The 25781-nt window shown below is 42.2% G+C and overlaps 2 protein-coding genes across 3 annotated transcripts; both read right to left on the bottom strand.

The window, feature by feature from the left end:
- Positions 1-226: 226 nt before the first annotated feature.
- On the bottom strand, positions 227-9135 carry mapre2 (microtubule-associated protein, RP/EB family, member 2). 2 transcript variants are annotated; one of them, XM_076144667.1, is made up of 7 exons: positions 9050-9135; positions 4270-4397; positions 3531-3676; positions 3173-3389; positions 2835-2977; positions 1842-2000; positions 227-1617 (listed from the first exon to the last, which is right to left on the bottom strand). In XM_076144667.1, exons 2-7 carry the CDS (start codon positions 4388-4390, stop codon positions 1507-1509), a joined length of 897 nt encoding a protein of 298 aa, XP_076000782.1. In that variant the 5' UTR covers positions 4391-4397; positions 9050-9135; the 3' UTR covers positions 227-1506. The 2 variants fall into 2 exon arrangements, with proteins under 2 accessions (XP_076000782.1, XP_076000781.1); XM_076144666.1 differs by lacking the exon at positions 9050-9135 and adding an exon at positions 5674-5956.
- A 1197-nt stretch (positions 9136-10332) lies between these two features.
- Positions 10333-25398, bottom strand: dtna (dystrobrevin, alpha). Its single transcript, XM_076144664.1, has 20 exons — positions 25159-25398; positions 22317-22384; positions 21949-22029; positions 21645-21858; positions 21322-21407; positions 20686-20840; positions 20462-20567; positions 19828-19994; positions 19492-19616; positions 18424-18507; positions 15123-15204; positions 14708-14802; positions 14394-14507; positions 14058-14154; positions 12484-12643; positions 12300-12389; positions 12123-12216; positions 11840-11951; positions 11697-11735; positions 10333-11574 (listed from the first exon to the last, which is right to left on the bottom strand). The coding sequence occupies exons 2-19, from the start codon at positions 22381-22383 to the stop codon at positions 11718-11720; spliced, it is 1947 nt and encodes a 648-aa protein (XP_076000779.1). The 5' UTR covers position 22384; positions 25159-25398; the 3' UTR covers positions 10333-11574; positions 11697-11717.
- Positions 25399-25781: the final 383 nt, after the last annotated feature.

Genomic DNA, 25781 nt, shown 5'->3' with positions numbered 1-25781 from the left:
CAGTCAATAAATTATTAAAGAATTTCCTAATACTGCTGTTTTCTACTGCAGATTGCCTCCTGTCTATTAAGATAAGGGATTTTATCAAGATTTGACAAGTACTGCAACATGCGAAATCATCAAGTTGTATGTATTGGTGATGTTGTATTATTGATACCGGATAATTACGTTTTGGTTTGCAAAACATGATGGTTTGCGTCAATCTGGAGTGACATGATGACTCTCCCTTGGACTCAAACGTGATTTTATTACAGCAAAGTCATCCTAATCTCAACATCTTTCAAACAGCAGGTTAAACATACAAAAGCTCACTTAACATAATTTTTTTTATTAAATATGTAAAAAGCCGGTCAAGTTATTCACAAATAAAATGCAAACATGCAACACGTTTTGGGGAATGCATAATGAGTGGGACATGAAAAAACATTTACCATTCGTAATTATTGACAGTACATGTTTACATTCCTTTTCATTTACACAATAATATATGACTAAAGCATTATGGTGCACTGCCGAGTTCAATAATAGTAAATGCAATATTACGAAAGGGTATACAATTGACTTACTGGAATATAGCATGGCAAATAAACGCTCAGTGAACAGACTCATCTCCCTAAGACGTGTGGTTCGAAAAAAGAAATAAAGTGTAAAAAACCCTTAACATGATTGAAATCTGAACAATCCACAATTTCCAGCGGAGGTTTCAAAACTTGAACAGATGCATTGTAATAAGACTAGTTCACCATGTTTCTTCCTTCTCTATTTAGACGGCATACCAACATACCAACCACCTGTATGACATGAATTATCCTGTTAGACTGATTATCGTACGTTTTGTGATTTGCGAGAACAGTTGTCACGCAGTCATACAGCTATTTGTGTAATGTATCGCCTCCCTTCATGTGGATGCAATGCAGAATCTTACACTATTCCTAAGGTTGAATAATAAATATGGTGACTGTCTGGACAGATTGTCCAATGTAGGATCAAATGTCAGTGCAACATATGGAAGGAGGTTAGATAAGAGCTACTACGAGCCCTTTAGGGCTTTGCTTATTGCGTTCTTTTGATTAATATTGTCGATATATGAAATTAAAACAAAATAAAATAAAAGATGTGACAGAAGCTTGGAAATGAACACTTGCACTGACAGGTATAAGTTTACCTGTCTTAACTTCAGCATTTCATCGCATCTACAGTTAGACTTTCCACCCACACAGTCCTTGGTAACTTCTGTGATGGTCTGAGCTTGTCTGCTAGTTGAGGTCATTACCACAAACCTGGCACAGCAGTTCACCATCAGTCACAAAAAAAAGAGGAGGAAAAACACTGAACAGTGAGCAGAGGGATTTTAAAAAATGTGACGATGCTTCTTTTCAGGAGGTTGCTTCATGTGCTCAGTCTTTAAGAGAACAAAAGAAAGGAACCATGAGGAAAAAAATTAAAATCCTGTAACAGTTCTCACAAAGTAAAAACGGGACGTAGTTGCGTTAGGGATCATGGCAGTCAGTATTCGTCCTGTTCCTGCTGATCACCTGGTACTTCCTCCTGGGCTTCCTGGTCCACCTCCTCTCCCTCTCCATCTGCATCTCCCTCAGCCACCTCTGCAGCTCTTTCCTACAGGGAGCACAGACCAGATTAATGCCAATTCCAACGGACTGGAAAGTATGCAACCAACATGTGACTCCAGACAAAGACTTGATTCTTGTTTTTCCCCGAAGTTTACCACCACCAGGAAAAATCCCACCCAACACACTTGTTTTTGTATTCTGTCCTGCGCCGTCGTGTAAAATCAGGAGCGCGACGGCTCTGAATCCAGTTGGGACCCATTAAAGACTGACCTGGTCGTCTGAGGAGTAAAGGACCTCCATTAGCCGCTCCACAAACGCGGCGTTTTCTTCACCATGTTCCTGGCACAGCAGCTCAACCTCTCGCAGCTTGCTGAAGTAGTAGTCCCTCTCCTTCTCCACTCCTTCCAGTGCCAACTTTAATGTGCTCACCTGCAGAAATACACAGGAAATTACTTAAAAGCAGCCACGTCGAAAAACCTGAAACTATTAAGGAACAACCATTTTAATGAATCGACGGATTAATTAATTTATGCAAAACAAATCTTGCTACTTTGTCCGTTCCTATCAAGGTAATGAATGAATAAATCGTATTAGTCGTTGTTAGTCAGCTGATTGAGGATATACACACACACACACAAACAAACACACCATTATGTGGACTTTGGTAACAGTCAAGAGGGAACAGATAAGCAATCACAAACTAGACAATCTGCAGACTCAGACTGTGTTACTTTCCTTTGTACTGTTATCGGCTCAGTTAATGGATATACTGTTAGTCAGAATTGTAACCATAAACAATTAATCAACTGATTGATTAGAAAATGTGTCAATCATCTAAATAATCAAGTAATAACTTAGAAAAAACACTAGACTGCTTCATTTTCTACATTTTCAGAAACAGAGAGTAAAAAAAGCCTGTTTAAATCCAGCAGAGCCACACAGATGCAGAACAACTTTTAGAGAGACTTCCATGACAGGGACATTCTTGTGGAGTGAACGCCGTGCCAATGCCGCTTTCGACACGCACGTGATACACTGTACATTGCATTTCCCCTACAGTTCAACATTTGCCAAGTAGGGGCAAAGCCAAGTAAAACACCAAATGTTTAAAGTGGTGTGCAGTTGTTGTCTTTGCTGGTTTAAAGCTGCTGACATTTGCAAACACTGAACACAGCTTTGGCAGGACACCTGTCATTATGTTTGGGCTGAATGTTTTATCAGTGAATCCAAAATCAATAATGAAAGTAATCCCAGTGAACGCACCTCCTCAGTAAGATGTGTGACTTGTGTATCCAGCTCTTTCTCTCCTTTGGCAGGAGCTGATGGGGTAGGGAGCTTTTTGGCTGAAGAAGGTCTGGATGATGGTGTGGAAGCTTTGGGGGTAGTAGAGCTTGACCTTGAGGCTCCTGCAGCAGATAAAAGGTTAATAGCTCAGGGACGACGGAGCAATTCCTATCATTCCTGAACTTGTTCTTGACCCATTATAAAATCCAAAACGACAGATTTGTGCGTTCCACCTAACACAAGAACACCAAAAAGTCACCAGATTCATCACAGATCATTTAAAGCCAGTGACCGTCACTCTCTGCTGTGAAGCTTACCTGCAGTGGGGGAGCTGGCAGCGTGATGGGACTTCTTTGGCAGATTGAAGATCTGCTCGCCGGGGTCAGGTGGGGGGATGGCGTCCTGACCCTGTCTGGCATCCAGCGGGTCGTACTCTTTACCGTCGTAATTGGCGTCAAAGAACTTCTTGAACCACTGGATGAAATCGAGATTGTCCTGAAATCTGCCTTTGACCAGCTTCTCCACAGGAATAATCTGGAACAAATCAGGAGGAAAGGTAACATTCAAGTCAAGCCTTTTACTTAAAGGAAGCACGGTGCAGTACAGCAGAGTAACACTAAGTGAAGAGTAAATTGACAATTGGTTGATTTTAAATTAAAGTTTTAGCTGACCCACCTTGTCCACATTCATCCTTTTAAAGGACGCTTGCAACAGTTTGAAGTTGTGAATGTACTCATGCTCCAATTTAGCTTGAAACTTGACTTTCTTAAGACTGATGCAGCCAGGGAAGAGCAAATCCATGAACTGGCAGTAGGCCGCTCCTAAAGAGAAAACAAGACAAGGACAGTTGCTTGTATAAGACCTTGGATGAAACCTGAGTGTGACAATACAAACACGACAAACTCTTAGTTTATACTAAGGCGCATCAGTTGTGTGTTAGCGCAGCAAAAAAAAAACAGGAAAAAAAACCCCATAATGCCTGGCAGCCTTTTCCCTATCCAGCACATTGACTTCGATTCTGGAAAATGAAAAGTGAAAATAGGTTTTACATCTACAATTGCTGAAAATGCAGTATGAGTTGAAGCTTAGAGTACATCAAATCAACATTTCACTTTCACTTAAAGAATTAAGTGTGTGTATGTGTGTGCTGCCTAAGAGTCACTAAAACTGGATTAATCGGTCACAGCAGGAGGACACAGCAGGCTCCAAATGTATTTATAGACAACTGTGGCAGGGAGACGTCTCCACAGGTTGCTTTAACCGACGACTTACAACCAAAATGATTGAATACTGCACTTCAGGTGAAGATGGAATAGTGAAAAACCTGTTCAACATCTCAAACACCTTCTTTGAGACATGCCCTACAAGATGAAAGGAGAGGGAGAGATGATTTTGAGGTTTAGTTTGTTCTCACCTGATGAGAGTTGCTCCACTTTCGTATAGTTTAGGCAGACGATATCATTAACCCAGGCAGTGATGTCATGCCTGCTCATAGTCTCCTGGGTTATTGAGGTAGAATATACGTTGACCGCCATCCCCCAACTGCAACAGAGGAATAACAACACTTAAAAACCACTGTGGTAAAAACTGCTGTGCATAATGGGAGTATAAATATTAATATGCAGTGGAACTTTGAACGGCATTCAAGTCTTTGAAGCGACACACAAAATGACACAAGATTGAGATTGTCTATCACTTACACACAGCAAAAACACGCAAATAGTTTTATTACACATACAGAACCAAAACATGTCTTAAATTGAGGATTTTAGTGTGACACAAAACTTGACGCACAGATTTCCCTTTACTTGATTTGGATGAAAAGTCAGAATCTGCACTTGTGGCAGGTTTTGTCCAGTCAATTCTGCCCAAATGATAACACATACAACGTCAATATACTGGGACTTTGGTGGGGTAATAACACAAACATTGCACTCCAACATTTCACTCCAGGTAAATGTGAGGACTGCAGCATAATCAGTGGACAGTTGCGGGGCAAAACACCCACGTATTGGATTATAGGGTCCACTAATATGCTATTACATCATGCCAAATCATCATTATCATCCACTATTCGACTCTTGGTGTTACAGGATAATAATAACCCCTGCTGCATTCAGGGATCCATGGATTCTCCGGGAAAAAGGGAAGGAAGAAACTGGGTGCCAGGTCTCATGTCAACAAAGCGGATGTATGAGGCTGTTAGCATGCTTTGTTAGCCGTGCAGACGTCGCCCGTACTGGGCTGGGCAGCCGAGGTTTGCCGAAACACTCCCGGCTTGTGCGGGAGTGTGTTCTAACCGGATGAGAAGCTGGTTGTATTTATAGCAGCATTCCCAGCAGGTCCACGAAATTAGGCCACTTCAGGTACCGGGCTAGCCTGTCCTGTCACAGCGGGGCTATTCGTGCAGGCAATAGGGGGGGTGGATGCCGGCCCCACCGTTTTCGATGTGGGGATTCGCACCAACCCACGTCGCCACATTACAGCCAAAGCTTATGAGCCGGTGATAATAACGCAGAACGTTAGACCGGCTTGGCGGGTGTGAACTAGCTAAACTCGCAGGGGCCTTAAGCGATTTACGCCATGATGTTAGTCTGACACACACGGGGGGAGAGACGTAGAGGGAGAGAGAGGCAACATGACAGCGGGCTGAGACAACGGAGAAGAGCGGAGGAGCGCAGAAGCCAAGCGGATAAACGCGCAGGGGGAAGAAAATGGGGTCTGACGCCTTCTGCAGGGGTGTTGTCGTTTCATTCCGCTTTGAGCTTCTTCCCTTCTGGATCCCGCATTAGATGAATGCGGCGCTACACGGGTTTACCTGTAGGCGCGCTCTCCCCGCACTGTATTTTTCCTGTAAGGAATGATGTTGGTTCCGTTGTCCGGGACGATGTCGTTGTTGTTCTCTCCATTTGGGGACAGGGCTTGGGTGGGACCGGGCATTTGGGTCTCTAGAAATGTCGAACAGACGTTTCTGTTCACTCGGTTGGGCCAGAAAAAACCGGGGCGATGTGTGAGTAACGCAGGGAGAGAAGCGGCGGCGCACCTCGGGCTCCTTTCTTCTGTCTGCTTATTCCTCTCAAATCTCAGCCCCGATTACGTCACTGCGCCCCGTGACCACGTGACTGATGGGTGGCTTTCTGGTCCTTCTAGTGATGTAGGGGGGTTTAAATACGCGAAACAAAAACCATCCCAACGTGGTTACTTAGCAGATCAGCGGTCAGATCAAACGCCGAAAGAAAGCCGCTTTTGCGATGCGGATCGATTACGTCACTACAATTAAGCAACCAACTGATTAGAGACAATAATCAATCAATTAAAAAAGATCAAGTGGGTTAAAGAAAAGGAAGACCTACGACTGAATCAATCTAATAAAATAAAAAATAAAATTCGTACAAATAACAAAAAAAAACATTAACATTAAATATTAAAATGTCAAATACAACAAAATTCTGTTAGAGTGGAATAAAGAATTAAAATACAGCCCGTAAAATATATGAGCATTGCAATTTTGTCCTGCATCTGCCAGCAGAAGAGGTGATGATGACATATCTGTGATTAATTATACATCAGCATTTAATATGCGACTGGCCTATTGACTCCAGCCTTGTATGACGGTGGAAAAGAAGCACGATGAAACTCAGTTTGGTGTCACACTTCTACAAGAGTAATAAATCAATCAAAACACCTTTGTGGATTGCTTGCTTGCTGGAATTATATATTAACATGTTTATTCATTTTATAACAACATATAAAGCACTCTTATAAGTCACTACACAAATTCTCAAAAGGGCCAAAAACAACACTAATCCTCCAAACTAACTAGCAAGCAATGTGGACGGCAGCCAACAGGTCTGTCTGACACTTAAAGGCCCATTAGCAAAGGGACACGTGTCCTATAGGTGTATTTATGCTGTTAGAGAACGGTTCTCTGCCTAGTTCTTAAACTATAAATTCAGCCTTAACGCTCCAGAAATGTCAGATTAGGAACAGCTGCAGTTACATCACCGCCACAAAAGCGTTAAAACCTTGTGAATTCCAAGAAGTCTCCTTGAACATTTACAAGACCGAGGAGACAACTCGGATCTGAGAGCTCAGTGTTAACGTTGTTCAAACGTGTTTACTTGGAACCTTCTCTGTAAAAATGCAGTCAGGTTTAAACACAGAGTAAAGATAAACAGAGGCGATATGCAGTACACAACATGAGCCAAAACCACAACTATAATTTTGGGGAAACAGTAAGCTCAATGCAAACACACCCCACCAGTGTTATAGCATCACACACATGCGACAAATACATGAGACCGGTGCTCCCTGAACCCGCCATCTCTAACTCCAGTACGGCTGAGTGCCATATCCGACGAAAAGAAGATGTGGAAGATAAGATGGCGGCTCTTTGCGACAGGGGTCAGGTTAGGCCAGGGGCCAGAATTTAGTACAATGAGCTCTGCGGCCTCCTGCCTGTTCTTCCGGTCAAACGGGCGGGCGTTTACAAGACAACCCTGCCTGTATATATTCATCATCGAACATAGGCGTGAATCTAAATTGCTGCGCTTCAACGAACAAAATGCGATTGGAAGTCATTTTATTGAAGCATATAAACAATCCACTGGGTGATAAACAACAATCTCCTCATGCATTTCCTCGCCTCTTCCCCTCCTAAGATTAATAAGCGATCCAAAACTCCATCCATGTATTACACCTTACTCAACATTAACGCCTTAAGCTGTATCCGGACACTAAATGAACTTTGTGGGGGTGTAAGGTAATTGCTCCATTTATTCAAGGTAGTCTGTAATTTTGCGCCATCTGAATCGACAACAGACTACTTTTTCTAACGCCCCCATCTGAGAATGTTCCCGGGTCAAACTTCCTACAATCTCACAGGCCCTTTAAATATTTTAATACTATCTGAATCAACCTGAGCTCCACAAGTCGTGGTGTATGGGAGAGTCATTTTCTGTGCAGTTTCTGTGCAGTTGTAGGGTGTTTGAACTGTCAAGACAACAAGTGCTTCTTCAGTTTCATGACTATGATAACAAATATAACCACATTCAGCCACGTTGCAAACAGAAGATGAACTGGGTGATTATTTCCAGACTGTCAGCTTTGGCTGGAGTTGTTTGTTAATGGCTGATTGTGTTCATTAGGTGAAGCTGAGGGACTAGAAGACAGGCAGGATGCAGAGAGGACACCGTTTCCTCAGCTTGGAGTAGCGGGCCACTGGAAGGCCAAACACGGAGCCAACACAGTTCCTGACTTTGGGAGCACAAAGGCAGGTACTGTTGTTAAAGTCTGACTTCAAATTCATCGCCGCTTGATCTCGCAAATTAATCTAAGGCTGAGAAAGCTGAAACAGAAAATCAGTTAAAGCACTTTTCAGCAGCAAGACAGACAACAAGATCTGTTTCAAACTCACCACAACAACTTCATTCATATGTCTTTCTCTTTTCACAGCCTGGGGCCACGAATGAATTAAAATTCAGTACAAAGGCACGATAAAGGCTTTAACTGATCCACTACATTGTAAATAATCCAGCTACAGTACACCATTTGTTTTGAACAATGGTGCTGCCTAGTTTACATGTACACTGGGGAGTGTACATGTAAACACACCGACAGGTTAACCATCTTTATGTGTACATAACTTAGATGCAGCACACTTGGAGCAAAAGGTTTCATTTACAGTCTAACCACCATTTACACAACGGACAGGAATGGCCACCCTCTATGCACGCCACTGCTCCGCGTTAGCATCAACTGTTGATGGGAAAAAATAAGAAGTCGAACATTCCAGAGCTACTTTGCACAACAATACCGTATATGTAAACCATGTAAATGCAGCTACCTCAGCTAGCTAGTGTCGGTCTGGCTGCTTTACGTGAGTTAAATGACGGAAACAGATTGAAAACCTAGCTAGTGATGTAACTGAACAAAGCCAAAGCAGAAAGGCGAGCGGGTTTAACAAGTGAAATGATATTTAGAGTGAGAGTAGCGTCGCTACGGATAAGTTAGTTAAGCTTAATATGTTTTTTATGCACACTTTGACACATCAGTCAGAGCCGACGAACTGTGTGCTGTAAAACATCACTGTATGGACCTCCCGTCTGGCGAAATAAACGGACCAGTTTGTGTGAAAAAATAAAAAATCGTTCTGCATGTTTTATAGATTATTATTAGACGCAAAACAGACTCACCAGTGAACTTTGATCCGCAGGTTCTAGGTGTTAAAAAAGCTGCTTTCCGGCTGAGTCACCCCACCCTCCTTACGCCTATTCACGAACTGGAAACACACGCGCGCCTGATTGGAGAAAGCCTCACCGCAGTCGCAGCTGATTGGTTCGTTTGTGACAGCTGTCATAAGTGTGACCAATCATGTCTTGATGCGTTGATCATTTGAACGTGTGACAGCTTCCCGTCATTTTACACCATTACAATCATGAATTTATTCGACGAGATATTATTTTATATTTTCTTTATTAAAATTAATACTGAAAATATAAAGATAAATAACACATAAACCATTACGTTACATTAAAAAACGTTTTTAATTACACAAAGAATTATGAAGAATTCTCAGAAAACGACTTAAACCCTCAAATCACGTTATTAAGCTTATTAGAATAAAAGATATTAGAGGACAATGTGTGTGGAATTCTGCTGAGTTGAATCATTTAACATATTCTTCAATAATAATGCCAAAAACGACCATAGGTTTCCGCCGAAAGGGTTGGTTAATCAGTAAATTACAATCCTGTGGAGAAAATGTGTGTTTAGCTAAACGTTTTCACGAAAGAATGTGTCATACGTCAACAAGAGAGGCTGTCTGTCTTACTGTTGTGTTTTGTATCTTAAGATAGTATATTTCAGAAAATAAACCAGCTGTCCAGTAATTGAAAATTGCAATCCTCCCTTTCAACACCAGGGCGCAGTCATGGACTTGATAAAAGACAAAAGACAGCTGGCTGCAAGGAATTGATCTGTTATAGCGCCTTACTAGCCTGGTGGACCAAACACACACAATGATCAGAGAAAAGAAGAATAAAGGAAGATTTTTTTAGCCATTTGGACCTTCTAGCTATTTGTGATAAAAAATGTAGGGTGAAAATGTTGGTTCCATAACTGTTCTCATTGACTGCAGTAAGACTCACGTTGATGTGTTCAAAACATTAAAGATTCTGTTTATAGAAACTATCAGTTAAATTACGGGCTGATACAGTTTCAAAGAGAGCTAAATTCTCTTTCATAATATCCACGTGAGAATGAGGTTCAGTACCGGTTGGCTGCTTTAATGTTTCTTCAGATGGTGAATCTGTGTGATGAATTATAGACAATAGGTTGAGGGCAGCCAGCAGTGCATTTATGACAGATAATAAATGTGCTCTGCCAAACCAAGCCAATTGAAGTGTGCCGTTCTGGAATGGAAAAAGAAAGAGAAAGCAGTTCATAGGCAACAAAAATTGCGGTATTATGTCAACACTTTATTATGCATCACCACCATGCAAAATCACGGGTATGAACTTGCTTGAAAATCAAACTAGATATATTTCACACATTTATGATTTCAGACTGGCACCCCACTTTTTCCAATGTGACTGAGTAAAGTTTAACACACACTCAGAACATACATCAAGAGTGTGTACGTGTCAGTGTGCAGGTCACACACAGATTTGTGTGAGCATAAAATTGGTAACAAATGAACCAACAGCAAATGATCTATGATCTAACCTTAATCCATGAGTCAATAAGAATAGTCAACACAATTTGTTCAATGCCCTTACCTGTGTAAACCATTCAGTTTGAGCAACTGGGAAAGATGTCTCTCTCCTCTTTTTATTTTACATAATTATCACTGTATTTCAGCACATTGGCAGATATCAGAACCAATTCTGATAGGCCATACATTAAACTGACAATTATAATTCAGACAGTGTAAATATTTGCCTACCAAATCCCTCAGGGGATAATATCACTTCCCAGCAGCTGAGTTTACTGTCATTTCTCCAGTAAAGAACACTGGCATTGATGCCGAAATGGTGTGATATGTAGTCAACTACATGCTGCATTAATGGTTGAACTCATCTGAGAGGTCATCCAACCAGTGAAGGCAGTGTGCATGACTACTACTAATGTATCAAACCAATCACAATCAGCCTGCTGTGAGACTGAGTCAAACAATACAAAACCCACTCAACAGTAACAGTAAGAAATCTATGGTGTGGTGGGCAAATCTGATTTTAAATCTGATCAGGCCGGATAAGTATTGCAGATTTTAAAACCTATAACCTTATAATCTCTAACTTCTTCTTACACAGTCAGAGGTGACAAACACACTTTGATCTGGCATAACATTTCAGAAACATAAGAAATTGAAAGAAGAGAGGTTTGCGACCCTGTAATGACAAAGTAGTTGTGCAATTGCTAGACAACTCATGTAAAAAGGATACAAATTAAGAAATAATTCCCCCAAATATTTTGATTTGTTTTTATGGCACATGTGGTATAATAGACAGCTCAATTATTAATCTCTTCACATTAGGTCACAGTATTATCCTAAATATGTTGTTGGTTAAAAAATATATCTTTACATAAACTTATTCAGTGGTTGTATTGAGGTTTTTCTTCAACTTAAATTCTTCATATCTTCAGAACTCTGTATGTTTGGCCCAGTGCTGTTTCATCCAGTGTGTCTTCTACTTTTGTTGCTTTTCATATTGCTCACCTGTTAAGATGATGGCACAGGTTACTAATAGCATAAAATTAATGGCAGGAGACACTCCAGAATAATGCAGAAAAGGTTACATGGCATAAAAGTGAAAATGTCTGGCAGTTTCAGATACTTACCAGTCATTTAGACTAACACAGTCACTGCTGCAATGACACCTGTACCACAGAGTGAACAGACAGGTGAGGGTTAGAAAGGATTTCATTTCCTCACTTTCATGATTTAATTTCAATTTTACAGTAATAAAAAGCTGGTAACTGACCACGCATGCTTTCTCCGGTTCCTGCCTGTGCTTCATGAGTTCCTCCAATTTGAGCTCATCCTCCAGCTGCTGCTCCAGCTCGTTCTCGTAACTCTCTGCAGCACTCGGAGTTCTGTACCAGATGCAGTCAGTTCAAAAGCAAAATCAAAGATGGGAGGATAACCAGACAATAAAAATGTTGCAATATTACAAATCTTTTGTCTACATCCACAAAGCTAATTACAAAACATCCTGTGTATGGGTCATTATAAGGCTGTAAATATTCTGTATATCAGCTAGGCACCTTGGTTGAGACATGAAGAAGGGATCTGAAGAGGCCAATAGGTCACCATGTCCAAAGTCTGAGTCCACAGTGCTCTCAGTCTCACTTCCACCCTCTGTGAAATACACAATCCCAATACATAAAGCAGTTGTGGTGCAGAAATGAATGCAAAACACGAGTTACAATTACTCTGTTTACCTGAATGTAGTTCCTTAACCAGTGATGACATTGTGTTGGTGATGGAGTCAGCAGCAATGAGCAGGTCATTTCTCAAATTTCTCCTTGGACCTGAGGACAGACATTCATTTTATAGTCAAGCTATCTGCCGTGCTTTTGATATTGTATGGTGATGAACTCAAACATCTGTCTGTCTGACTGATACCCTGAGCAAAGGCCTCCTGAACATCCCCTCCCACTCCCATGAGCGAGTCCTGAGGTGTGTGAGTCGGCGTCGTTCCGGCAGAGTCCGAGTAGATCGGCGTTGGGATCTGCCGGCTGGAGGTGTGGCTGGGGGAAGAGCGCGGAGAGCCGGTACCCTGAGTCTTCAGGGAGCATATTCAGAAGCGAGAGGAGGGATGACAAATTTAGATTCCAGAGCCCTTTCCAAATCTATTCCTGTAATTAATATCATCTGAATACAAAGGTTTTTCATCATGCAGAAAACATCCTAATCCAAGAACTGAATGTACAACTGCACAAATCACAGCAAAGAGACGTCAACATTATTACTGCTCAGCAACAAACCAGTCCAATAGCCTTGTAAATGATACATGTTGCACACATGCTGAAAATGTACGGTATGTGGAGTCATTAAGCTGCCTTTGTTATCATGTCAGTATTTTTCAAATAGTCGGCATGCTGTTAAATTAGTTTTCCTCTCTAAGAGCTATTCAAATGACTCCCACAGACCAAACCACAAGTCACCGATACCCAGTGCACACACGTGTATCTCCAAACGTGTTGAAGTATAAGGATTACATCATTTGACACCTTGTCAAAATTCATTTCTTTTCCTTCTCACGTTTTGGAGACGCACAATACACTGATTTCAAACGTACATGCAGTAAGTTTCTCTTTCTGCCCTGCAGTTTTCAGACTTACAGCTTGTTTCCGTTCCTCCTCCAGCTGAAAAACAATATTTTATGGCTCATGAAACAACAACCACTACACTTGAGTATTTCCATAAATCCAATTGGTATTTCCTCCGGGCCGTGACAAGCACGTGGCTCGCTCATTCAAATTTAATGGATTGACATTGATCCTTTCTCAGCTAATTAGATTGATATCCTCGCCACTTAAGTCAGTACAGTGAGCAGTTTATATAGGCTTTGAGGAGCTCCTGTTTTATTGACTGCAGCAGATATTCTCACACCAAAGGTTATCCTCCTTAGAGTGGGGCAGACACGTTGTCTTGCCAAGAGGGATGGAGCGTAATCCCAAACTGAAAGGTCTGCTCCAAAGTCATCTGTCTGGCCTTGTGTCTAGCAACAATAGATATCTTAACACAACACAACCAATCGATACTGCCTGTCACATACAATTACTGGGACACAGTGTATGTGAAAGAGGTTATACCTTCCTCCAGCTCGGCTTTTAATGACATACGCCCTCTACTGGACGGCTACGGTTACACGTTCTCTAATCTGCAGTGTTGGTTTTATATTATCTGAAGCGATTCCGCCACAGCTGGGAAAACTCATCATCTGGCCATATTGCCTACCACCTGCCTCATAATAAGGAAAATTATTTCCAAATTAAGCACCACACATCTCCATGTATTATCATAAAAACATTCATACAGGAGCCTTAATGTTTAAGAACACAGATAAAACTAGCTCTGCATTGGTGCTAGATGCAAACCTGAGCCAAGATTATTCCAATTACTGCACTTCTGTCTATAATGCAACAACCACTGTGCGATCATAGTGAGGAAATGCATGAAAGGGTTTATCGTACCTTGAGCAGCATCATAAGTTGCTCCAGCTGCACCATGAGTTCCCTGCGACTCTCCTGCAGAGTAGACATTCTTTGTTCAAGCTCATCTTTGCGATGCCTGACAGGGAAACAGAAACAAGTTGTAAAGCGTGATGATACACACCGCAACGTCATGTCTTGGCAGAGGAGAAAACATTCTGAGCATCTGCGGTCTCTAACACACTGTGTGTTCATTTGCTGGGAGGAAAAAGGTAGGCAGTTATGTCGCCTATGATCTACTGCAGCCTAAGCAAAAAAATAAATAAATGTCTGATGTGAACCGGTTGATTTGTACTGGATCAAAGTCAGCAAAGACACCTGAGAAGTCGTAGCTCAGCCAGCAGAGTGGGATTCTGCTGGCTCCTGTCAGTTGGTGGCTGGGATGCCTCTTCGTGCTGAACGCGCAGACGCTGGATCTCCTGCAGGATTTCTCTGCGACAGGCACAAGTAAACATGCAAGAGAGTAGTTTTGAGTAAAGAAGTGCAAAAAACAAGGGATAATGTATTAATAAACGTTCATGAATGAAATTCAAACTAAGATCATTTTATTAAAAGGGGATTTTTCATTTTGGAAGGAGATTTGGGAGAGACAAGCAGAAATGATGGGCACCACCAAACCAGTCATCCCTAACCTGTTTTTGCTCTCGAGCTCGGCAATGAGCTGCCGCTGCTGTTTGTTGGCATCTAGAGAGCAGGGGAGGTCTGTGGGGACCCTCTGCTGCTGAGCCTGTGGGTGAAACCAAGCAAGAGACGTGATGTCAGCTGGCTTTACCTGTGGCTGATCTCATCCTCTCTTCCTCTTATCTCACAAAAGGAACAGAACCGTCGAGTCACCAGCCATCCGTGAACACCCGAGCAGAGCATACAGAAATGATCCCCACATGTAAATCTCTTCATCATCTTGCTAATAAAATGTAATACAACCCCTCCAAAGATGCAGTGGCAGTGCACATTAAACCGTTTTCTCATCAAGGACAGATTTTTGGCTCCGGACACCAATGAAAGATGCTGTGATACTACGCGCAATAAATGTCTGATATATCTCACCGCAGCATCTGCAGCCAGTCTAGCAGCGTAGCGGGCAATGAGACTGTGCTCTTCATCTTGATGGTTACTGCTCTCCAGCAAACTGATCAAGAGGGAAATAGAGATGGGAGTCAAAATAAGACACAGCTGCTCAGTGGAGAATGTGAGGAAAAAGTCAGCAAAGTTTGTTTTAGTTAACTAATTTAACTAAAAGTCCCTCTATTCACATAAAAGACTGGATGATTGCTCATTTTGAAGATTAAAGCATGAAAAGCTTCACATTTACACACAATCACACACAGATTTGACACACATACGCAATGGGTTTCCACAAAGCTGCTCATAAAATAAACAAAGATAGCCAACGTGATAACTACTGTAAATATGGCACTGGAAGCAACATAACAGGAAATCCCCCTTACACAAGGCCACATAAACAACAGAGCATACAGGAGATAGCATTTGATGGTGTTTGTAAGGAAGAGAGGTAAGTAGACACATGGTTATGATTCAAAGGGGAGAGAATATGTCCAGACTTTTAATATTTGTTCTTCAATATTCCCTTAATGCAGACTGTCAGCTTCATACATGTACCTTGTATGAAATAAGGTGTATGACCTTACTTACAGAAGTGAGATAAGAGTTGATGTCTTAAACATTTTCAGTTTGGTTAGAAAACTATTATAAACTATTTAAACCACTTTAATACTCGTTTTGGATATGAGTCAGTCACCATGTTGCTGCTTATGCATACAACAATGTATCAAAGTTCAATGTGTCAGTGATTAGCCTGTGTGTAAAGCTGACGGCATGCAGGATTAAGACTGTAACAGATTATAAATGAGCTTGCACAGGAGTATTGCTCAGTGTGGCTGTGCAGCAGAGCACACAGATTCAGGCAGGATGCCCACTAACCATGTATTTGGCTTGTTTTGAAGTAGATTCACATAGAGGCCAATCAGAACATGTTCGTCAGCGAGTCTATCGGCAACATCGAGGTTGTAGTTTAACCTGGAACAGTGCAGGTTTTCACACAAATAAACATTACGTTACACAGGTAACAGGCACAAGTGTGTGTGTGGGAAACGGAGGGAGAGAGAGAGAGGGGGGGAGGTAGGCACAACAAACAGGTTTGAGGGGAACGACTGAGAGGCAGCCATTCATGGCTGACTAGAGAGAAACAAAGACATATAATGTTTGAAACAGACACCAATGCTGGCGAGGAGTTTAAAAAAGGACATGCCGAGCAAAACCAGCCAAAACTGTAAATGCAAACTTTACTACCACACACTTATTTACACAACTGGAACACGTTTTCTAATCCTTAACGTGAAGCAATAATAAGTCAGGTATGCACAATACTCCCTCAGGTGTAGTACAAGTATGTTTTTTTCATGTGTCCTTGTATTTTTGGAAAGAATCGACTGTTTGTGTACAAAACTGTACAAACTGGCATAGAACAAAGGACAACTGCAATGTGGGTGAGCACATTCCAGTCTTTGGGATTCTAAGAATAGTTTTGTTAGATCTGTTTCCAAATTAAGCTTCACGCTTCGCAATTGCAACCTCAGGCAAAAATGTCATTGAGTTGTAACCAGTTAATCGAAAGAGTTTGGATGTTAAGTAGAAAAACTAACTAACCAGTAAAGCAATTTGGCAAAGTGTCACTGTAACATGCACCTACTAGTCTCTACTACATGCACAGTCACATAATGTTCTCTGCTGGATGTATTTAACATGCATAAAGCAACATTACTGATATTGGTGTGCACTGAAATGAATGCATGGAATATGAAATGCTTGATTGAAGTAGCAAACACGCTGAGAATCAACACAGAGCAAAGCAAAGATCTACACTTTTATAATCTTGTTTTTGGGGTTTTTCATCCGGCACATAAACTGTAAAGTTGCATCAAGTGGCTCTCTCAGTATATCCAACATGCCCAGCATGAAACCAGAAAGTAAACAAGTTGCCGGTGTCAAAGTCGAGCATGTAGCTGCTTAAGACCTGATATCTTTCTCAGGAGTTTATGGAGACCAAGCTGAGCAGCTTAGTTGCATTTTTCCCCCTTTAATCGCAATGAGGAGAAATACTGAGTGCATATACACACACTGAGTGATGAGATGAACTGTGTATCCCTTAATGCTGAAATCGTTTCATCGTACATTTAGAAATACAGTTATTGAGCTATACTTCACCTTCTCCTGACCACCTGAGGGCACGTCCACCTGTATTACACAGTTCCTCTGCTCCAATGTCAGATGCTTTGATATGCTCATCAAAAACAACTTATAAAGCGCCTCTCTCTCATCACTTCATCTATACTTTCTATAGTCCTGTTTTATATAAGGAGGTAGTGTCCCCGACAGAACTTGTTTGCATTATATCCGCATCAACCGCTGACATAAAGGAGCTTGTTACCTTTTAGCATTAAACTCATCATATGCATCCTGCTCGCAAAATGCCACGCAAATAGCCAACACAAATGAAAAGTTGACATCATTTGATCCAAACAGCAGTACCTGTTCATACACAACACAAACAACGAGCCCAAGAATTCATTCAATTTAACTGCTAAGACCTGAGCGAGGAAGAGATCGAGGGTAGCATTCAAAAGCAGCTTATATTAGAAAGTGGCCGTTAGTATTTCCCATCACAACGCCAACGAAAAGACTGTAATAGACACTGCAAACTAATGGCCAATGATCTTTATGATGCATGCTTCATATGGAGTCTTTGAAATAGCCCCTAGAGTATAACAATGTAAACTTCCCTATAAGAGATCGGGTACTCTAATAGTTTCCTTGGGACAATAAGCACTCCAGTGTATGGTCTATGATTATTATCTATCTATATTAATTCACACATGCATTTGGGCAACAAAGGCAGCCTTGTGCACACACACACACACACACACACACACACACACACACACACACATCACCTGCTTCACTTACCCTCTCCCTTTCAACAGATCTGGAGCAGCCCTAGTCAAGGGCTTTCTTTGCTCAACATCATTATTCTTACTGCAAGGCAAGTTTACACTCAGCAGAGGAAACCACCAGGAAACACACAATGATCCAAACATGCACACACAAATGCGCTCGCACGCACACACACACACACACACACACACACACACACACACACACACACACACACACACACACGCACACACACATACTCACACATTTACACACTCTTAGGAAAAAGGCAGTGAGGGTCACACAGTCTATAGGGGATGGGGCCTTAAAAGGGGCACGACAGAAAAAGGTCTTTTTTACAATCCAGGGCATCTATTGTTGCGGCTTTTGTACTCACTTTTTGGTGGAGTATGGGTTCCCTGATGTAGGCATGGAGTGGGAGAGCGCGTATTCATTGCTGATGTTCACTGGTCTCGGAGGCCTGGGTGGGAGACAAAAGTTATTTCTAAAGCGAGACTAACAAAGGTATTTATTATGTTAAAGAGACTGAAAGAAAAGATGCCATTTGAGGGTCCCGACCCTTTTTCTTTCCACTTTCTTTCGACTATATCCTTGCCTAACTACTATTCTGGTAGATGACCTATATGATGAGTATGTGGCAAAGAGGTAGTATAGAATTTGTGGCATGTACTAAACAATGGCAACATGCAGTGAATGGATGAATCGACAAACACGATACAATAGGAAACGTCAGTAAGCAAGGAGGGATGGGATTTGATTTGATATAATTAGCACAAAACGAACAAAGGATTCAAATCTGGCAGAATGTCATATAAAATATGCTATGATCTATAATTAAGCAAAGCCCACTCACCATGTGTCTCTATTTGGAAGACGATAACAAAAAACAAGGAAAATAACTTATTATAATCATTGCATAGAACACACTGAATGTAGAAGCACTAGTCCACTAGTAAAAGCACTAGATCAGTAATAAGTAACCAACCAATCCACTCATACAAAACGGCTGCATTGATCTGATTAAGCTTGAATCCTTTAAGGTTAAATAAAGAAGTTTGTTGGTGAAAATAGCAACAGAAACGGCTGAAATCCCCTGTATGTACTGGCTTTAATAGACTGCTTATGCTTATGGTCGACCTTCACCTGATTATTTACGACACACACAAGACATTGGTCAAGTCATCATAAAGGCAGAAGCAGCAATGAACATTACAATCATTCCTAAGGCTATAATTAAGTCTCATTGATCAGTTGCACAGAGAGATTGATTGGAATCGCTTCAGACTTGGGGGCACACGGTAATTTGCATCCAAGGGGTTTGTTGCATTTCAACATCTGAAATGAGGAACTGGATGGTCCGACATTTGTGATATGCATGGAGGCGCAGGGCAGGATTATGCACTTTCAATGTGTTTCCAGGCAAAAAGAGATAAAGCTAACTTACACAATGTGGGCTAGGTTGAGAGGTTTCTCTGGCATATCGGGGAACATGGGATGAAGAGGCTCTCTACTGGATGCACAGCTCAGGGATTTACTCAGTGCATGGGATAACTTCTTAGCAGGGGATTTCTGAAAACAACACACAAGGTGCTAGATCATATCATTCCTCCCAGAAGAACACACAACATTGATGCAAAAGAAAACAGTGTTGCAACAAGCTGTGATACACGTTTACCACCACTATGTTGTGGCGAAGCAGAGCGAAAATAGCTGCAATGACTGGTCCAGTGCAGCCACACCTCCTCAGCCCGCCCCCTCTCCTCCCCTCTCCTTCGCTTACCCATGACGTATACTCCTTCATTTGGTGCTGGTTGCTATGGGAACCGCTGGCATGCCCCCTCCAGAAGCAGTCCTGACAGAGCTGGTAATTATGACATTGCTGGCAGCGATAGCGGAAGCCCATCATACTCTCAGTATGGCAGTAGGAGCACTCGACCGGGTGAAAGACTGCGGGGAGGAGAGGAGGGGTCGGATACACACAAGCACACAGATGAACATAAACAAATACACACACGGGGGCAATTGGAAATCTGACGAGTCGGCATTTTGCAGTAAATATGGGATTAATTTCCATTGAAAGGAAAGGTAGCTGAGCTGGGATATTGAATTCCTCTTGACACCAGAAAATGTAACTCAATCAAGCAGAAAAGCATCAAGCTGTAAATGTGTCATAGATTTAATTGCTCACATAGAGGGGGATAGTGATGATGATGAGTGTATATCACAAATACACACACGCAAACACCAGGTGAAAGGTCCCTGTTGGTCATCAGCACAGGAGGTGTGTATGTGCAAGTGCTTGTGTGCTTGTGTATGCTTGCATTTGCACACAGTGATTCACGGTTATGATGCAAGGCTGAACTTTACATTCTCCCAGCCCACAAGGTTTATCTTGTGTAAATATGCTCTTATACCGTTCTCCACATTGGCGAGCCGGTGCATGAGCGGCAGCCACACCAGACTCTGAGGAGGCGGGTCTGACATCAACGTATCCAGGAATGTGTTGAGGGACACCTTTTTCTGTTCACAGAGAAAAGAGTTCAACAGGGGAAAAGAGAAATGTTCAATGCCCGATACGGTCACCGGATCACTTTGGTGACAGGAATGTGATAATCTTGTGTGGGTAAAGAACCCTCACCTGTTGTGAAAAGCAGGTTCTTGCAGCTTGTTCGCTATAACCAAACGAAGGTCCTTCAAAAACCGCCATTGGTAATTTAAGAACTTCCCTTAGATACTGGTCAAATAGTGAGAACACCATTACTCCAGTGGAATCTGATATCTGTGAAAAAATATCTTGGAACAACACAGGGGGAAAATGAATCAAACTAATTGTCTCTTGCCGCCCCAGTTGACTAATTACAGCATTACACAATGCAATTATCCCAATTATTTGCGAAAAAACAAATCAAAGAAGCGTAGATATTTAAATCCATTGTTATAAAACATGAGCAATACAGCTCCCCTCTTATCTTCCTCGAGCCTTTGCTTTGCTGCTCCCACAGATTATTATGTAATACACCTCATCCTTCAGATAACAAATAATGATTTATCCCAGCCAAGAGGAGCCCGGGCCAGTTCTATTTCTTTCTGGACACAATAGGCTAAGCAGACAGAGATGTCAAGAATCCAGACACGAAGGTGCTAACAGATATTCAAAAGCACCACATTCCTTTTTTTTATAAAGGCTATTTGCTGATTTATTACAGGCAAAACGGATGATTGCAGTTCCATTTTTCACAATTAAAGTAAAATAAAGATTGGTCGTGGTGCTTACATCTTAATTTGTCCAGAATTTTCCCTCCACAGATGGTTGCCAGGACCATCTTCACAACGGAAACAGATATTTTTCCATGGCCCTCCCTAAAGAAAGAACATACGATTTACGTTATGGTCAAATGTTAAAAGGTCAAAGGTTGAAAGATGCTTACTTTGGTTTTGTCCTTCATATTCACTCTATATCAGCTTGTTGTGACATTATTCATTATCATTACTACATTATTTACTCTGCCTTTGGAATGTTTGCCACTACCACAACGTCAAAACCTCAGACATGAGCACACACGCCAGCCACCAGCTGTCACAAAGCATGTTACTCACGGGTCATAGGCTGCCAGCAGGAAGTTGAGCAGCAGGCTGATGCACTGTTCTACATTGATCTGGTGGGTGGTGGGCATACGTTTATTCAGCTGGTAGAAGATGGTAGAGATCACCGCTTCTAAGCGAGCCACTGTGAGCTCAGCATCCGAGTCTGCGGTGTTGAGGCCGTTCTCTCGGAAAGCCTCGATGACGTTCCAAATGTCAACCAAATGCACTTGGGAGTAACAGAAGAGAGCGGCATGTTATCGTCCAGGTGGCAGAGAGTACGAGCGCAGGGGTGTGCTAGAAAACAAATAGTACTCACAATTGCATTTCTTCTGCACAAATCTGAGTTTACAAGCTGTCCTGTATGTCGACAATCTTATGGAATCCAACTCCTGAGCCCCTGTTGAAGAGTTAGTCCTCATTAAATAACACTTGAAATGACAGTGCTAGTTAAGAGACAATATTGAACCATGGAGGAAAGAGTGTGTCATCACATTGTAAATACTGAGCGAGTGAGAGTTTGTTAAAGTGTGAAAAATCAATCTGGACACAGACTGGTGGGGACACTTGATCTTCATTATATACATTCTCTTTAGATGAATCTTGAACATGAGTTGTCATTTTTATGGGCAATAAGTAAAAAGAGTCCAGTGTGGATCACAATGATATGTGGTCCGGGGCACTTACTCATTTCGACTAACAGTTGCCTTCTATCTGCCATGGTGTCGCTACTCCGCCCGCTGTCTTCAATCATTCTGATCAGGAGGAAAGAAAGTGTGGTTGATGTGTGTGCACCCCTGTATTCATCACAAATACCATCACAAATACACATTATGCTTTAACAGCAATGATCAAGTATGAAGCACCGTAGTTAGATTCTGAATGTCGTTTTTCTTTTGCAGTTCATTTGCAAAACAAGTGAAACACACCACCAAGCTTATTAAAAATATGTGAGGGGGCGCGGGAAAACTTGAGAAAGACAAGCGCAAGTCTTTCACAAGAGGGGCAGAGCAGCTGAGAGAATGCCCACACCATGCCTCGCTGCACACTGTCCCGGGCAATCTAATACACCTAGTCATGTGGTTTGTTACCATGGCAGCAAAGATCCCAGCCACTTGGTTTGTAAAAACACAGGGCGAGTCGTCACCCCCCCCCCCCCCCCCCCCCCCTTCTCCACCTCCCCCTTACTTAACTCCCCATGCACTCCACACCTCCCACTGCAGGGACTCGAAAAGTTTGTAGAGAAAAGTTTTGCACCGGTAAATATCTTTGAATTTCTGTGATAACGCTCGGTTGGATTGCGGTTGGGAGCGCGGTGCCACTTCCCGAGCCAGTGGTTTGAAAACACACTTTTTCTGCAAGACAATCATCCAGCCATGGCTTTTCAAATTACTTTGACAGTAATTGGTAGACCCAAATATTATGCTGCAGAGACCCATGATGAGGAAATTAGAATTCACCTAGTGTTTAACAGCAGACTGCAGGATACTTTTGCTCTTTTAGAACTCTGTCCTTTCTCTCATTTCAGTCTGTACAGTAAATACAGGACTCAAGGAATCTTTGAAATCCAGCCCTAGTGGTAAAAGATTTGGAATAAGAACTCAATACATACATAATACATATTTATGAGCTTATATACTGACAGAACATCATATCAAATCATGAGGAATTTGGGAGAAAATGACCACGTTGTGAACCACAGCCTCATAAACCACAATCATAACAAATGAGTACCTCTGATGCAATGATGAATGCCACTACAACAGTAAATAGCCTTTTTTTAACTGTGTATACTGCAATGTCAGCACCCTGCCAGCAGGCCGTAGTCCAATGTCATCTTGAACATAATGGATATGCGAGCTCGTTCATCACTATAGAGTGAGAAATATGTTTACAAATGCATGCAATTTCGTAGATTAACATTGATGTCCTTTCCACATCAAGCAGCATCTCTGGATTGCCAGTTAGTGTGGACCTCTGTGCTCTGTATCGTGTCTCACAAACTGAAACTGAGAGTGACACAAACATACAGTATAAACCAATACAAACTAACTACTAGCAGGCATACCTTTCATAAAGCACCATGGTTTACTCCTTCTCCCTTCAATTATCACAAAGCAAAGTCCGTCTTCTGCACACCTACAATCGCCTGTCTAACGAGGGAACATTACAACAAAAGCTGCGCAAATGGATGTGGCTGCCTGAAGTTATCTGAAATTAGAAACTGTCAGTGAGGACACAGCCTGCCTGCCTCTATCTTTAACTACAAATGAGAAGGCTCTACATTCTTGTAGAGCTTTACTGGCTCTCTCGTTGCAGACCCCAAACCTCATTCTTGGCATGTGCCCAGTAAACATTACTCTTTCTCTGTGGCACTGTCACACTGGCAACATTAGAAAATAACAACCCTTAAAAGAGCAAATTATTGTATACTATTAACATTGCAGGGTGCTTCTTGTTCTAAGCACTGCCAAAACCAAACTATGTCTCTCAAAGGAATAACTCAGTCTATCATTTAATGCTGCACGGAATCCTGCTGCCCAAATATTCCACAAAATTCCTTATTAGTCATTTGTTTACATGGCAAGTCTATTTTGGAAGCGGCGGGATGAAACATAGGGGGCAGTGCTGTTAATTTATATCCTGCTTCAAGTACTTGGAACAGATTGTCATCCAACATTTCTGAGTACAAGCATTTGCTTGCCTTACAGTGCGACCGGTGTTTGGCTGGCTCAGTACAGTACATCGCAGCTGTTCCCCTCATTGATTGGCCAATGTTATTTATACATCATGGTGATTCTCATCCCCTTGACAGGCATTAAAAGCTGTGCCACTAGCTTAGTTCATTAGAAACAAAGCCAGAGATGTTGGGTAAGAGTAAGTCATATGCAGGAGTAAAGCAGGCAGCCACTGCATGGAGTTTCTCATCCTGTCTGGTAGCAGCCTGTGCAGTCTGCTGGAGGGCCCTCTGCTCACTATAGCACACTGATCGCCATGGTTTCAACTGCAAAAAGGCCAAAACTTTTGGACCCTGATGTTTAACGGGCAAGCAGGAACCCACATCTGAATCTGTTGGTGCTCTAATGTTTCTGACACTATTGTTGAGCTATTGGCACAAATGAAGGAGCGTCCATCTCTGCAGAACACTGGAGACACTGCAATACAGAGTTAGGGTGATTTTGCATTGGAGTAGACATGGTGTTGACTTTCCACCAACCTCTGCCATGCTATTGTCTAAAGGTAAAAAAGGGCAGCATGGCAACAAGCGACTCAGCCCGCACGTTCATGCATAAAGCATCACCTGTCAGCAGTGCCACCTGTGTGGACGAGCGACAAAGCCCCAACTGTTACACGGAATCACTTCTCCAAACGCAAAAACACCTTAACCCCTGCAGTGTTTTTACGCGGCACGCACATTACATTTCAGAATCGCTTAAAACTTAACACAGAAACTCATTTCAGAGTGACAAAGTCGTGCTATGGTCGCTCCTCAGCCTGCAGCTGCAGCAGCGCACTTGCACACACTCACCAGAACGTATTTCGAGGCATGTCGGGCAACATCGCTGCTTCCAACCGGCGCTCCGACAGTCTTTTGTTGTCCTGCAGTGTGATCAGGGTTTCTTTGGTGTGAGCTGCTTCATCACTGCGCGTAGCGGCCGTGGTTGCCGCCGCTTCTGCTGCTGCTGCACCGCTTGTTGTGTGTGTATGTGTAAGTGTGTGTAAGTGTGTGTGTGAGTGTGTGTGTAAGTGTGTGTGTGTGTGTTGTGGAAATTTTCGGCCAGCGCGCAGGCTGATCGGAGCAGCCTCCAGTCCGTGGCCTTAGCGGTGACGTAATGCGGAATCTCTTCGCTTGCGTCAGTGTGGATGGGCTGCAAATGTTAAAGTTGGACCGAGAAAAAGGGAAAGGTCAAAGAAGTAGATGGATGAAATTGTATATGCTCACTGATACAATGATAGCGCTCATATGGTGTTGTGTTATTCCGTCCCATCATGTACAATTCAGCCCAATTCTTCTATATAGATCGATAGAAAGATGCTTTACATCCCTAATACACACATTTTAATTATATTTAAGTCCCCGCAGTGGACTACGAATACCGCTTTGTTATATTAACATTCTTTTACTCAATCTACTTAATGCCTTATCTATTC

The sequence above is a fragment of the Genypterus blacodes genome, unplaced genomic scaffold, assembly GCF_046128005.1.
Source record: "Genypterus blacodes isolate CSIRO-AG114 ecotype Tasmania unplaced genomic scaffold, CSIRO-AGI_Gbla_v1 ptg000029l_1, whole genome shotgun sequence".
NCBI classification, from domain to species: Eukaryota; Metazoa; Chordata; class Actinopteri; order Ophidiiformes; family Ophidiidae; genus Genypterus; species Genypterus blacodes.
This window is presented reverse-complemented; position numbering and strand designations above follow the sequence as displayed.